Source organism: Pneumocystis carinii, assembly GCF_001477545.1.
Source record: "Pneumocystis carinii B80 chromosome Unknown supercont1.10, whole genome shotgun sequence".
NCBI lineage: Eukaryota > Fungi > Ascomycota > Pneumocystomycetes > Pneumocystales > Pneumocystaceae > Pneumocystis > Pneumocystis carinii.
The window spans coordinates 610-13,506 of NW_017264722.1; the positions used below are offsets into that span (position 1 = coordinate 610).

The 12,897-nt window shown below is 30.1% G+C and overlaps 2 protein-coding genes across 2 annotated transcripts; both read right to left on the bottom strand.

Moving 5' to 3' along the window:
• Positions 1–5,171: 5,171 nt before the first annotated feature.
• Positions 5,172–8,429, bottom strand: T552_02246 (hypothetical protein). Its single transcript, XM_018370798.1, has one exon. The coding sequence runs from the start codon at positions 8,416–8,418 to the stop codon at positions 5,209–5,211; it is 3,210 nt and encodes a 1,069-aa protein (XP_018225306.1). The 5' UTR covers positions 8,419–8,429; the 3' UTR covers positions 5,172–5,208.
• Positions 8,430–8,691: 262 nt separating this feature from the next.
• On the bottom strand, positions 8,692–12,056 carry T552_04150 (hypothetical protein). Its single transcript, XM_018372201.1, has 3 exons — positions 11,956–12,056; positions 10,048–11,913; positions 8,692–9,998 (listed from the first exon to the last, which is right to left on the bottom strand). The coding sequence occupies exons 1-3, from the start codon at positions 12,008–12,010 to the stop codon at positions 8,698–8,700; spliced, it is 3,222 nt and encodes a 1,073-aa protein (XP_018225307.1). The 5' UTR covers positions 12,011–12,056; the 3' UTR covers positions 8,692–8,697.
• Between the last annotated feature and the right edge of the window lie 841 nt (positions 12,057–12,897).

The following is a 12,897-nucleotide window of genomic DNA, read 5'->3' on the forward strand; positions in this document are numbered from 1 at the left end:
TGAACAGACGTTAACCTACTACTACTTACACCCACCTAACCCCTACTTCCCCCTACTTCCCCCTACTTCCCCCCACTACCCCCGTACTTCCCCCGACTAAGTACTCCCTCCGCTGACTGACCCACATTCTGCGTACACCTACCCGGAGCACTTTGTGAATTGACGTTAACCCTGTACTGCTTACATCACCTTTTCTACTTGCGTCCACCAAGTACTAGCACTTTGTGAATAGACGTTAACCTTTCCTACTTACGCCCACAAAGTACTTCCTACTTACGTTAACCCAGTACTTTGCTCTACTTCCTACTCCCGCTTATCGCCACGTGACTTCGTCTTATCTCCACGTGACCGTGTACTCCGTCACGTGACTTTCGACCCCCCCCTCTTATTCTTTTTTTCTACTCCCCCCTCTTTATTCTTTTTTTTTCTACTCCCCCCACTTCTTCCTAACCCTTTCTAACCACCACCAACCACCGCCCCACCCACCCTATTTCCTTCCCTCCTATTTATACCCCCACGCACCCCTGGACCCTGTTCCTGTACCCTGTACATTCCTCCCACGTACATTCCTCAGTAGTCGCATTCCTCAGAAGTGCCGATCGATCCAATTCTGTTACCCCTTTTTAAAAGAAAAGATCTCACATCCTACTCTGCCTCCTTTTTACGAAGAAAAAATCTATTCAATTGACGTTACTCTCTTCTTTTTTAAAATAATTCATTCCTTTTTATTTTAAACAGAAGATGTATCTCTCATCCTACTCTCTACTCTCTTCCCTCTCTCCTTTTTAAATCTTACTCTAATTTTTTTTACAAACAAAAAATCTATTCAATTCAATCTACTCTCTGAAAATAATTCAATATTTTATCTTAAACAAAAATATCTTTCGTTCTCTCTCTTCTTTCAAAACTCCCTCTTCTCCCTTTACTCTCTTCTTCTCACGAACAAATCATCTATCGAATTGAATCTACTCTCTTCAAAAATATCTCTCACTCTACTCTCCTCTTTTAAAGCTCCCTCTACTCTCTTCTTTTTACGAAGAAAAGATCTATTCAATTGACGTTACTTCAAAAATAATTCAATACTTTATTTTAAACAGAAGTATCTTTCGTTCTACTCTCTTCTCTCTTCTCACTCTACTCTCTCTTCTTTAAAACTCACGTTAATCTCTTCCTTTTAAATATCTCTGTAATCTCATCTTTTTACAATTAAACGATCTATTTAATTCAACTTTTCCTTTTCTCTTTTTTAAAATACTCTCTAATCTTTTTTATAAACAATTCATCAAATCGACGTTACTCCAAAATAATTCAATACTTTTTATTTTAAATAGAAGTATCTCTCATCCTACTCTCTCTCTTCTCACCCTACTCTCTTCTCACTCTACTCTCTTCTCTCTCTACTCTCTTCTTTTTAACTTTAATTTTCATCTAATTCTACTTTTAACAAAAAAATCTACTTTTAACAAAATTATTTTTAAATTCTTATTTTTTTTAGTCAATAAAAAATTAATTCTACTTCATTTGATCAATTGTTAAAAATATTTCTAAATTTTCATCTTACTAATGAAAAATCAATTCATTTTCATATAATTGAGTGCTAAATAATTTTTTTATATTTCATTTTCAATTTCACTTTTAATTTCATCTTCATTTTTAAAATCCTTTTAAATTTGATTTAATTCTACTTTTAATAAAAATATTTTTAAATTCTCATCTTTTTTTAGTTGATAAAAAATCAATTCTACTTCATTTGATCAAGTGTTAACAGTTTTTTTAGATTTCATTTTTATATTTTAATTTCATTTTCATTTTCATTTTAAATTTCATTTTTAACTTTAATTTTAACAAAAAATTCTAGTTTTAAGAAAATTATTTTTAAATTCTTATTAAGTCAATAAAAAATCGATTCTACTTCATATAATCAAGTGTGAACAAATTTTTCTAAATTTTCATCTTTAGTAATCAAAAGTCAATTTATTTTCATATAATCAACTGTGAACAATTTTTTTACATTTCATTTTAATTTCATTTTCATTTTCACTTTTATTTTTAAAATCCTTTTAAATTTGATTTAATTCTACTTTTAATAAAATTATCTCTAAATTCTCATCTCTTTTTAGTTGATAAAAAATCAATTCTACTTCATTTGATTAATTGTTAACAATTTTTTTAGATTTCATTTTTTATTTTTTTATTTTAATTTTTATTCTAATTTCATTTTAATTTTAAATTTCATCTAATTCTACTTTTAATAAAAATATTTCTAAATTCTCATCTTTACTATTGAAAAATCAATTCATTTTCATATAATCAAGTGTGAACAATTTTTTTTACATTTCATTTTAATTTCACTTTTAATTTCACTTTTAATTTCACTTTTATTTTTAAAATTCTTTTAAATTTGATTTAATTCTACTTTTAATAAAATTATCTCTAAATTCTCATCTCTTTTTAGTTGATAAAAAATCAATTCTACTTCATTTGATTAATTGTTAATTTTTTTACATTTCATTTTCAATTTCACTTTTAATTTCACTTTCATTTTTAAAACCCTTTTGAATTTGATTTAATTTTACTTTTAACAAAATTATTTCTAAATTCTCATATTTACTAATGAAAAATGAATTCTTTTTTACATAATCCAGTATTGATAAATTTTTTTACATTTCTTTTTTTTTTTAGATTTCATTTTTAATTTTAAATTTCATCTAATTTTAGTTTTAACAAAAAATTCTACTTCTAACAAAATTATTTCTAAATTCTCATTTCTAGTAGTAAAAATCAATTCATTTTTATATAATTGACTGCTAAATAATTTTTTTATATTTCATTTTTAAAATCCTTTTAAATTTCATTGAATTGTACTTCTAATAAAACCTACTCTAACCCTTCATTTCTCATCTTTACTAATGAAAAATCAATTCAATCTTACTTGATCTATTCAACAAATTTTTTTAGATTTCATTTTTATTTTTCATTTTCATTTTTAATTTTAAAATCTTTTTTTTTTAAATTAAAGATATTTTTAAATGGACATCTTTTTTTTAATAAAACCTACGTTATCCTTTCATTTCTTATATTTATCAATGAAAATTCAACTCAACTTGTCCAATTTATTCATTTTTTTTTATTTTTATTTTCATTTTTAAATTTCATTTTAAAATCTTTTCTTTTTTTTTTAAATTATTTTTAAATAAAAACATCTCTCAAATCAATCTCTTTAATTCAATTCAACCTTATTGAATGGCTTACTTTTATTAAATCACCACTAGCTTCGCCCTAACGACAGACTAATTTTTGCTAAACAGATGGATTCGTTTTTTTTCACGATAAGCAATCTCTAACTCTTTTTTTATCATAATCATAGACTCTTTTTCATAAACAATAGATTTCACTACTTTTTTTTCAATCATTTTACTGGTTTTTTACAACAAACTTGGATTTGACTATTTTTTTTTTAAAACAAGTAATAAATTTCACTAGTTTTTTTAAAATAATAAACAGATTTTATTTTTTTTTTAAATAAACAATAGATTTCACTAGTTTTTTTAAAACATGTAATAAATTTCACTATTTTTTTTGTAATTAGCGTAGAGTTAAATATTTTTTTTACAACAAACTTGGATTTGACTATTTTTTTTAAAGTAATCATAAAGTTTTCTCTTTTTTTTTAAATAATCATAAAGTTTATTACTTCTTTTATAATTATTCTAATCGTTTTTACAATAAACTTGGATTTCACTAGTTTTTTTCAATGATTTTAGAGTTTATTAATTTTTTTGAAATAATCAATAGATTTCCTAGTTTTTTACAACAAACTTGGATTTTAGTAATTTTTTTAAAACAAGTAATAAATTTCACTACTTCTTTTGTAATTAGCCTAGAGTTAATTAACTTTTTTACAATAAACTTGGATTTCACTATTTTTTTCCAATGATCTTAGAGTTTAGTGATTTTTTTTAAATAAACAATTGATTTCACTAGTTCTTTTGTAATTAGCGTAGAGTTTACTGATTTTTTAAAAATAAACAATAGATTCTACTAATTCTTTGGAGTAATCATAAAGTTTACTTGTCTTTTTAAAATAAACAATAGATTTTAGTAATTTTTTTAAAACAAGTAATAAATTTCACTACTTCTTTTGTAATTAGCCTAGAGTTAATTAATTTTTTTACAATAAACTTGGATTTCACTATTTTTTTCCAATGATCTTAGAGTTTAGTGATTTTTTTTAAATAAACAATTGATTTCACTAGTTCTTTTGTAATTAGCGTAGAGTTAAATAATTTTTTTACAACAAACTTGGATTTTACTATTTTTTTTAAATAAACAATAGATTTCACTAGTTTTTTCCAGTGATTTTAGAGTTATTAATTTTTTTGAAATAATCATAAAATTTATCAATTTTCTTGCAATAATTCTACTGGTTTTTTACAACAAACTTGGATTTTATTTTTTTTTTAAAGTAATCATAAAGTTTGCTCTTCTTTTTTAAAGTAGTTATAAAGTTTCCTCTTCTTTTTAAAATAATAAAAGAATTGAATAAATCTTAGTACTTCTTTTTAAATGGACATTCAGTTGACTCATTTTGCAATGAAATTCTAGTGGTTTTAGAAGAGTCGGGTGATCTGGCTAGTCAGTTTAGGGTTAGGGTTAGGGTTACAGTTTTCATGATCATTCCATTTTCAATCGATCTAATGTTTCTCTTTTTGATGATCATAAAGCTCTCGATTTCAACTCTTCTTTTAATGGGTTCAACATCACTGGTTTCTCTGGTTAGATGGATTAGGGTTAGGGTTAGGGTTAGAGTTTCATGATAGATCCATTTTACAATCATTTTAGACTGGTGTCGTTGTTTATAATGAGATGAGATGGACTCATTTTACGCTGGTTTTACGCTGGTTTTATACTTGACTCTTTTTTTTTAAAATAATGATAACCCCTACCTAATTTTTTAAGATACGCAGAACTCTCTTTTTTTCACGATAATCCATTCATTCAAGTACTTTTACAACAAATTTAAACATGTTCTTATCATAAATTTTATTAGCTCTTTGATAAGCTTAAACTTTACCCGATAAAGCATAGTTTCGAACTAAGATTCTGTGTTAAAATTATTAAAACTTCATTTCATTCATTTACATCTATATTATATATAAACAATGGATATATGCACATTTTCATTCTATTAACATTTTTTTCATTCATTTACATCATCCCCATAACAATCACTCCCAACAACATTATTTTAATCATATCAGGAACTCTTATTTTCATCCCATCATTCGGTTTTACATCTTCTTCTCCTTCTTTTCCTCCTTCTTCTGTCTCTTTGTTTGAATCAGTAGTACATTTGGTAGGTTTGCACTTGCGCATTGAGGTCAACGTCACTGTCGACGTCACCGTTGACGTACTCGTTATCGTACTCGTATGCAATGACGTACTCGTCACCCATGTATCTGTTGTTTGTATCATTGTACACTCTTCTGTTACTTTTCCTCCACTTCCCGGCTTGGTTGTAGTAGTAGTTGTCGTCGTAGTCGTGGTAGTAGTCGTGGTAGTGGTCGTTGTAGTGGTCGTGGTAGTGGTTGAGATTTCTTTTTGCGTCTCTGTATGATGAGGCTTAATTTCTAATGGTTTTATTCCTCCGCATAACGTGTCTATTTCTTTACAAGCTGGTTCAGTTTCCTTACAATCCTCTTTAAAACCGCAATCTAGTTGTAAAGCGCTGCATTCCTCTTTCAATTCCAAATACAATTCCAATGCTATCGTCGTTGCATCAAATGCTTTGACCTCTGCTTCTGATACTCCTCCATCTACATATGCTCTTTTAACGAGTCCAAGTTTTGCATTATTCGTCGTTCCATCTGGTGTGCCTGGTGTGCCTGGTGCACCTGGCGTTCCATTTTGTGATGGTGGTGGTGGTGGTGGCCCTGGTGGTGGTGGCACTGCTGGTGATGATGGCGACCCTGATCCTGCTGGTGCTGGTACTGGTCCAGAAGCATTGCTATCCTGTCCACTTGGCATTGCGGCTTTTCCAGACTTTGATAGCAATAACTTAGCTGCCTCTGTAGATTTTTCTGCCACCTGTTTGAGCTCATCGTATTCATCTTTCTTCTCTGTCAACTCATCTTTCGCTTTCTTCAGTTCGTCTTTTAAAGTAAGACATCTCTCTTTTACTTTACCAACTAATTTTTTGCAAACATTTCCCTTGGTAGGATCATCACAATTAGTAAGCAGAATTTTGAATGTTTGATTCTTTTCCAACTCAGTGCAATTCTTTCCTAATGCTTCTTTACATTCATCTTCACTCTTTAAACTTCCTTTCAACAGATGAGTCAGCTCATCCTTCGCTTTCAACTTTTGAAAGGTTTCCTTGCATTTTTCATCGAGTGCTTCGCAGTTATGATCTTTATCACCTTCTTTTTTCAACTTATCCGGACAATTCTTCACAAGTTGGTGACAATGTCGGCCCCATGTTGTGCAGAGTTCTTCAAGTGCTGTTTCATTTCCATTTGCTCCTCCAATTTTTCCTACAATTCCTCCATTCTTGATGTTTTCTTTTAAATATTTACAATCTTGACTTGTATGGAATACCATATAACTACATGTTTCTTCTGGTAAAGCACATGAAACACTAAATGAATTCTTTCTCCTCTTATATAAAGTATTACATTTCTCATGCAATACCTTTGTACAGTTTTCCTGAGTCATTAACGAATCATCCTTTTTTTCTAAAAATACATTTCTAAATCTTTCTGTAACCTTAAAGTATTCACAGCGTCTTTTCAATGTTATACACTTTTCTAAATTCAATAATGAATCACTACCAAGTTCATCACACTTCTCCACCAATTCAAGACAATCCTTTTCTAATGGAAAATCCCTTTGATCATCTAAAAGCAAACTTAACTCTTTGGATTGAAGAAAAATATCATTTGAAACCGCATAACATAGTTCTTTAGGATAAAGACATTTTGAAAGGTATCTTTTATCTTTAAGTTTTGTACAGTTTTCTACCACATATTTTTTACAATCTTTAGGATCGCTATAAAATCTTACATGACCAAGCTTTCCCTTCAATTCCTTTTGAAAGAACTTATTCAACATCCTGTCTTGTCCCTTTTTATAGCACGCTGCTCTTGCATTTTGACATGCTTCATCAATCTTATTCGTACACGCCTTTTCTAAATAGAAACATTCCGACTCAAGTTCTGCACACTCTCCTTTTATAAAAAAGGTTGGAAGCTGTCCCCACAATAAAGGATCTGATTCTTCATTATTATATTTTGTAGACAACCCTTTGAGATAAAGTTTTAATTTGAGATTTGTACATCTTTCTTTTACATTTACATCTAGTAATCCTTTGCATTTGTCGTTATCATTTTTATCGCATAAATCTTTCAAATTATGGTCCAAATACTTAGAAGCATCACATTTTCCTAACGCTTTTTTGCATTTATTTGTTGCATCCGTCTGCTTCTCATCTCTGCTCAACACTAGCAAGAGATCTTGCAGAAATTTTGTACCTGACTTCCTTGGTAGATCCACTCCTGTTTTTCCAATAATAATCCCATGTTTTTCCGCATTTTTATACACATCATCAAACCCAATACTTCTCAACAACGACGGCTTCGGCTTGACCGGACTAGAATCAGATTCCGGCGCTTTATATGTGAATCCTTTTCCCTCGCATTTCGTCTTATCCTCCTCGCACTTTGTACCAGTACATGCTTCTCCGTAAAAATGACATTTCTCAAGTCTTTCATGACACTTTTCCTTTAATTCTTTCTCATCCAATTTTGTTTGTAAAGACTTGCAAACTTCTTCTGATTTTTTTTTCAGCTCTTGACACGTTCCATCCGAATCAAGGCAGAAAAACATCAATTCGTCGCTTTCTCGGCTTAATACTGGGCAAACAGTTTCCATCTTTCCTTTACATTTACCATTTTTAACATCCCCTCCGAGCGCCCTCAAAAGAAGCTCCTCTGCCACCTTTTTACGCTTCAATTCGTAACATCCTTCCCTCAACTTGACACAGTTCTTCTTAATATCTTCATGATCCGTCTCTTCTAAAAGTATACATTTTTCTTCATAATTTTTACATTCTTCATCTTTTACGTCATCTACCGATGCATCAAGTTCATCATTAAAAGTTCCCAATTCTTTTTTAACTTTGTCTTTCAGTTCTTGGCATTTTTTCTCTTGTTTTGTTTTATCACCACCACCACAAAGTTCTTTAACTTTATCATTCACTTTGAATTGACCATCTACTTCCTTCAAGTCTTGACAATATTTCTCGAGTTCTCCTTTGCAATCCTTCTCATATTTGTCCTTCACAATGAAAGCCAAAAGGTGTTCCTCCTTAATCTCATCTTGTGCTCCTTGTACTGCTTGCCTCTTAACCGGCCGTGCCATTGCCACCTCTTTTTAGGGAGTTTAGTGGGTTGTTTCTAAATTGAATATGGGTAGAGTGAAAAGTTAGTTATTTTGAAATGATTTTTTACGACAAACTTGAACTCGTTCTTATCATAAACTTTAGTTCTTCGATAAGCTTAAACTTTACCAAATAAAGTATAGTCTCTAATTAAGATTGTGTGTTATAATTAAAACTTCATTTCATTCATTTAGATTTCTATTATATATAAACAATGGATATATGCACATTTTCATTCTATTAACATTTTTTTCATTCATTTACATCATCCCCATAACAATCACTCCCAACAACATTATTTTAATCATATCAGGGACTCTTATTTTCATCCCTTCACCCGGGATCACTTCTTCTAGTCCTCCTTTATCTGTCTCTTTGTTTGAATCAGTAGTACATTCTGTAGGTTGGCACCTGAGCATCGAGGTCGACGTGACTGTTGACATCAGTGTTGACGTCACTATCGACGTGTTCGTTATCGTATTCGTCACCCATGTATCCATTATCCGTAGCAATGTACACTGTCGTATTACTTCTCCACCTATTGAATTGGTTATAGTAGCCGTCGTAATAATCATCGTAATGGGTTTTGTTTCCGTCATCGTAATGGTTTTTGTTTCCGTCATCGTAACTGTTGTTTTCTCTGTATGATGAGGTGTAATTTCTAATGGTTCCAGTTTACATAACATGTCTACTCTTCTACATATTCTTTTAGAATCCGAACAATCCTCTCTAAAATTGCAATTTAGTTCTAAAGGTTCACATTCCTCTTTTAATTCCAAATACAACTCCAATGCTATCATCGTTGCATTAAATGCTTTTAGCTCTGCTTCTGGAAGTTCTTCAGCTACATACGCTCTTTTAACGAGTCCGAGTTTTGCATTCTTTGTCGTTTCACCTTGTGTGTTTGGTGTTCCACTTGATGTATCGGATGTTTCATCTTGTAGTGGTGGTGGCTGTGCTGGTACAGAACCACTGCTATTCTGCGCGCTTGGCGTTACGGCTTGTCCAGGCTTTGATAGCAATAACTTAGCTGCTTTCGTAGATTCTTTTGCCACCAGTTCCGCCTCTTCGTATTCATCCCTCTTGTTTTCCAACTCTTCCACTTTCACCATATTGGTTTTTAAAGTAGAACATATCTTCTGTACTTTTCCAACTAATTTTTTGCAGACATCTACCTTGGTAGTATCATTACAATTACCAAGCAAAGCATTGAATATTTCATTTGATACTGCTTTCCATTCGGTGCAATACTTTCCTAAGGTTTCTTTACATTTACTTACATCTCCTAAATTGCCTCTCAAGAGATAAGCTAGTTCATCTTCCAATCGTTTTTTCTCCCAGAATGGCTTGCAGTTCTCTTTCAGTTGTAAACAGACTCCTTTTTTATCAGTGCTATTGGAATTATTTTTTAATGTCTCTGGACAATTTTCCATAAGTTGATCACAATATGGATCCCATAGCACGCAGGTTTCTTCAACCAATGTTTCATTTAAATTTTTGGTTTTATTCAAAATTCCATGCTTTTCCACGTTATTTTTAAAAATATTACAATGATTCTTAGCTTCTGAAACCATAAATTTACATGTTTCTTCTGGTAAAGCGCATAAAACATGATATAACCCCCCCCCCCCCCCCCCCCACTCCACCTTTAAGTAATTTACCACATTTATCCTTCAAGGCTTTCATGCATTTTTCATTATCCGCTAATGCATCACTTTTTTCTTTCAAAAACGCATATTTCAGTTCTTTTCTAACTTTAAAATATTCACATCGCTCTTTCAATGTAACGCATTTCCCATTATTTAAACCTAAATCTTTCAAAACACCTTCACAATCCTCTTTCAATTTAATACAGTCCTTTTCTAATGGAAAATCCCTTTGATCATCCAAAAGCACACCTAACTCTTTGGATTGAAGAAAAATATCATTTGAAACCGCATAACATAGTTCTTTAGGATAAAGACACTTTGGAAGGTATTTTTTATCAAGTTTTCTGCACTCTTCTACCACAAATTTTTGACATTTTTTAAGACTTTCACTATTAAATCTTAAATCACCAAGTATTACCCTCAATTCCTTTTGAAAGAACTTATTCAACATCCTGTCTTGTCCCTTTTTATAGCACGCTGCTCTTACATTTTGACACGCTTGATCAATCTTATTATTTTTACACGCCTTTTCTAAATGGAAACATTCCGACTCAAGTTCTGCGCACTCTCCTTTCGTAAATAATGTTGGCAGTTCTCTCCAGAATAAATGATCTGAATCAGCTTTTTCATCATATTTTGTAGACAACCCTTTCAGATAAAGATTTAATTTGAGATTTGTACATCTTTCTTTTAAATTTACATTTAGTAATTCTTCGCATTTGGCGTTTTTAGTATTTCCATCATCGCATAACTTTTTAAAATCAGTATTCATATACTTAGAATCATAACAATTTTCTAACGCTTCATCGCATTTATTTTTTAGTTCCCTCACTGGCTCATATCTGCTCAACACTAACAAGACATCTTGCAGAAAATGATCACCAAACATCCTTGGTAAATCCATTCCTACTTTTCCAATAATAATTCCTTCTTTTTCAGCCTTTTTATACACATCATCCAACCCAATCATTGTCAACAACGACGGCTTCGGTTCGACAGGACTAGAATCGGATACTGGAGCTTTATATGTAATATTTTTTTCCTTGCATTTCGTCTTATCCTCCTCACACTTTTCATCACATGCTGGTCCGTAAAAATAACATTTCTCAAGTCTTTCATAGCACTTTTCCTTTAATTCATTCTCATGCAATTTTTTTTTCAAAAGTTCGCAAATAATCTTCAATTTTTCTCTTAGATATATACATTTGCTAGTTGGATTAAGACAATAATCCATCAACTCGTAACTTTCTCGGCTTAATATTGGGCAAATCTTTCCCAACTTTTCTTTACATTTAACAGTTTGTTCTGAATATTTTTCACTATCTTTAGCACCTTTTCCAAGAGCCCTGAAAAGGAGCTCCACTGCCACCTTTTCACGCTTCAATTTGTAACATTCTTCCCTTAACTTGAGACACTTCTTCTTAATATCATCACTATAACCCGTGTCTTCTAAAAGTATACATTTTTGTTGATGTCCTTCACATTTTTCTTCACTTATGACATGTCTTATTTTATTAAGTTCTTCTTTAAAAGCTTCCAATTCTTTTTCAACTTTTTCTTTCATGTCTTTGCATTTTTTATCTATATTTTCACAAATTTCTTTAACTTTACTATGAACTTTATTTAATTCTGAATCTATTCCCTTCAATTCTTTACAATATTCATTAAGCTTTGATTTGCATTTATTTTTATCTTTATAATCTTCTCTCAAAATATAAGCAACGATTTCTTCTTCCTTAACAGCAAAATCCTTAAACGGCGTAATTCCAGCGCTTACTTGAGGATCTCTAGCTTTCAAATACGTGTTTTGATTGCCATAAGTAGGAACTATAAATAGTTAAAAATAAAAATAATCCAAAATATAATCACCAATTAAAATCAATATTCCTAGAACTATAATTTTATTAATTATGGAAAAGAACATCTTGTATTATTTCTGGATCCCAATATATAACATAAATATTAAAAATATGCTTCTAAATTGGGTCCTTTATTAAGCTTGATAGTTATTTCATAAATAGATTTTAAGATGAATTTCGCAGTTTTTATTAAACCCTAAAAAAATTAGGAAAAACTATTAAAAATAAAAACCATTACAAATCCTGATTATAAATTTAAATGATCTTTCTTGCCTTTTTCTATATTCCTTCTTATCCCATTCAATCGTTTTTTATAAAATAATATGTAATTTACATTTTATTTTATTTATCGACTTTTAACATTTATTTTAATTCATTTCAAACTTTTACTACTTTTAATACTATATTATTATCCTTAAACCTAGTATATTTCTTATTTATAACTTCATTCAAATAACTAATTCTTAAACCTTTTTCTTTAATCAATACATTGTTTTCAATATTGATTTATAATCAATACTTCTTCTGATCTTTAGTTTTAATTAAAGAATACTCGACTAATGATGTTTGACATGTACTTTTAGTTTAATTGAACACATTCTCTTCTCTATTTTTTCTTATATAAAAAAATCTTCTAAAAAAAAGTTGTGTTTTAAGGGCAATCTTTTTTAAAAGTTGAGTAATTTAAGTAATCAAATGTTTTATTTTTTAGAAAAGAGAAAGATAATTTTAATTATTCTTGAATTTAAACGTTTTTGTTGATAATATTTTGTTAGTGTCATTTTTAATAATAATGATGTTTCTCAAAGTATTCTTTATTAATTCTATAAACTCAAACTGATAACAGTAAATTTTATAAAATGGTAAAAAATAAATTCTAAAATATCAAAAATGTTTAACTATTTCATATAAATAATAATAAAAACATTTATCTGTTACTTTAAAAATAAAA

Bases quoted from the DNA above. Each gene is read 5' to 3' on its own strand.
- T552_04150 (XM_018372201.1), bottom strand. From the start codon at position 12,010: ATGTTCTTTTCCATAATTAATAAAATTATAGTTCTAGGAATATTGATT. The intron at 11,914-11,955 runs GTGATTATATTT...AACTATTTATAG, and splicing joins AGGAATATTGATTTTAATTG to TTCCTACTTATGGCAATCAA. The intron at 9,999-10,047 runs GTTTTATGCGCT...TGGTTTCAGAAG, and splicing joins GGGGGGGGGGGTTATATCAT to CTAAGAATCATTGTAATATT.
- T552_02246 (XM_018370798.1), bottom strand. From the start codon at position 8,418: ATGGCACGGCCGGTTAAGAGGCAAGCAGTACAAGGAGCACAAGATGAG.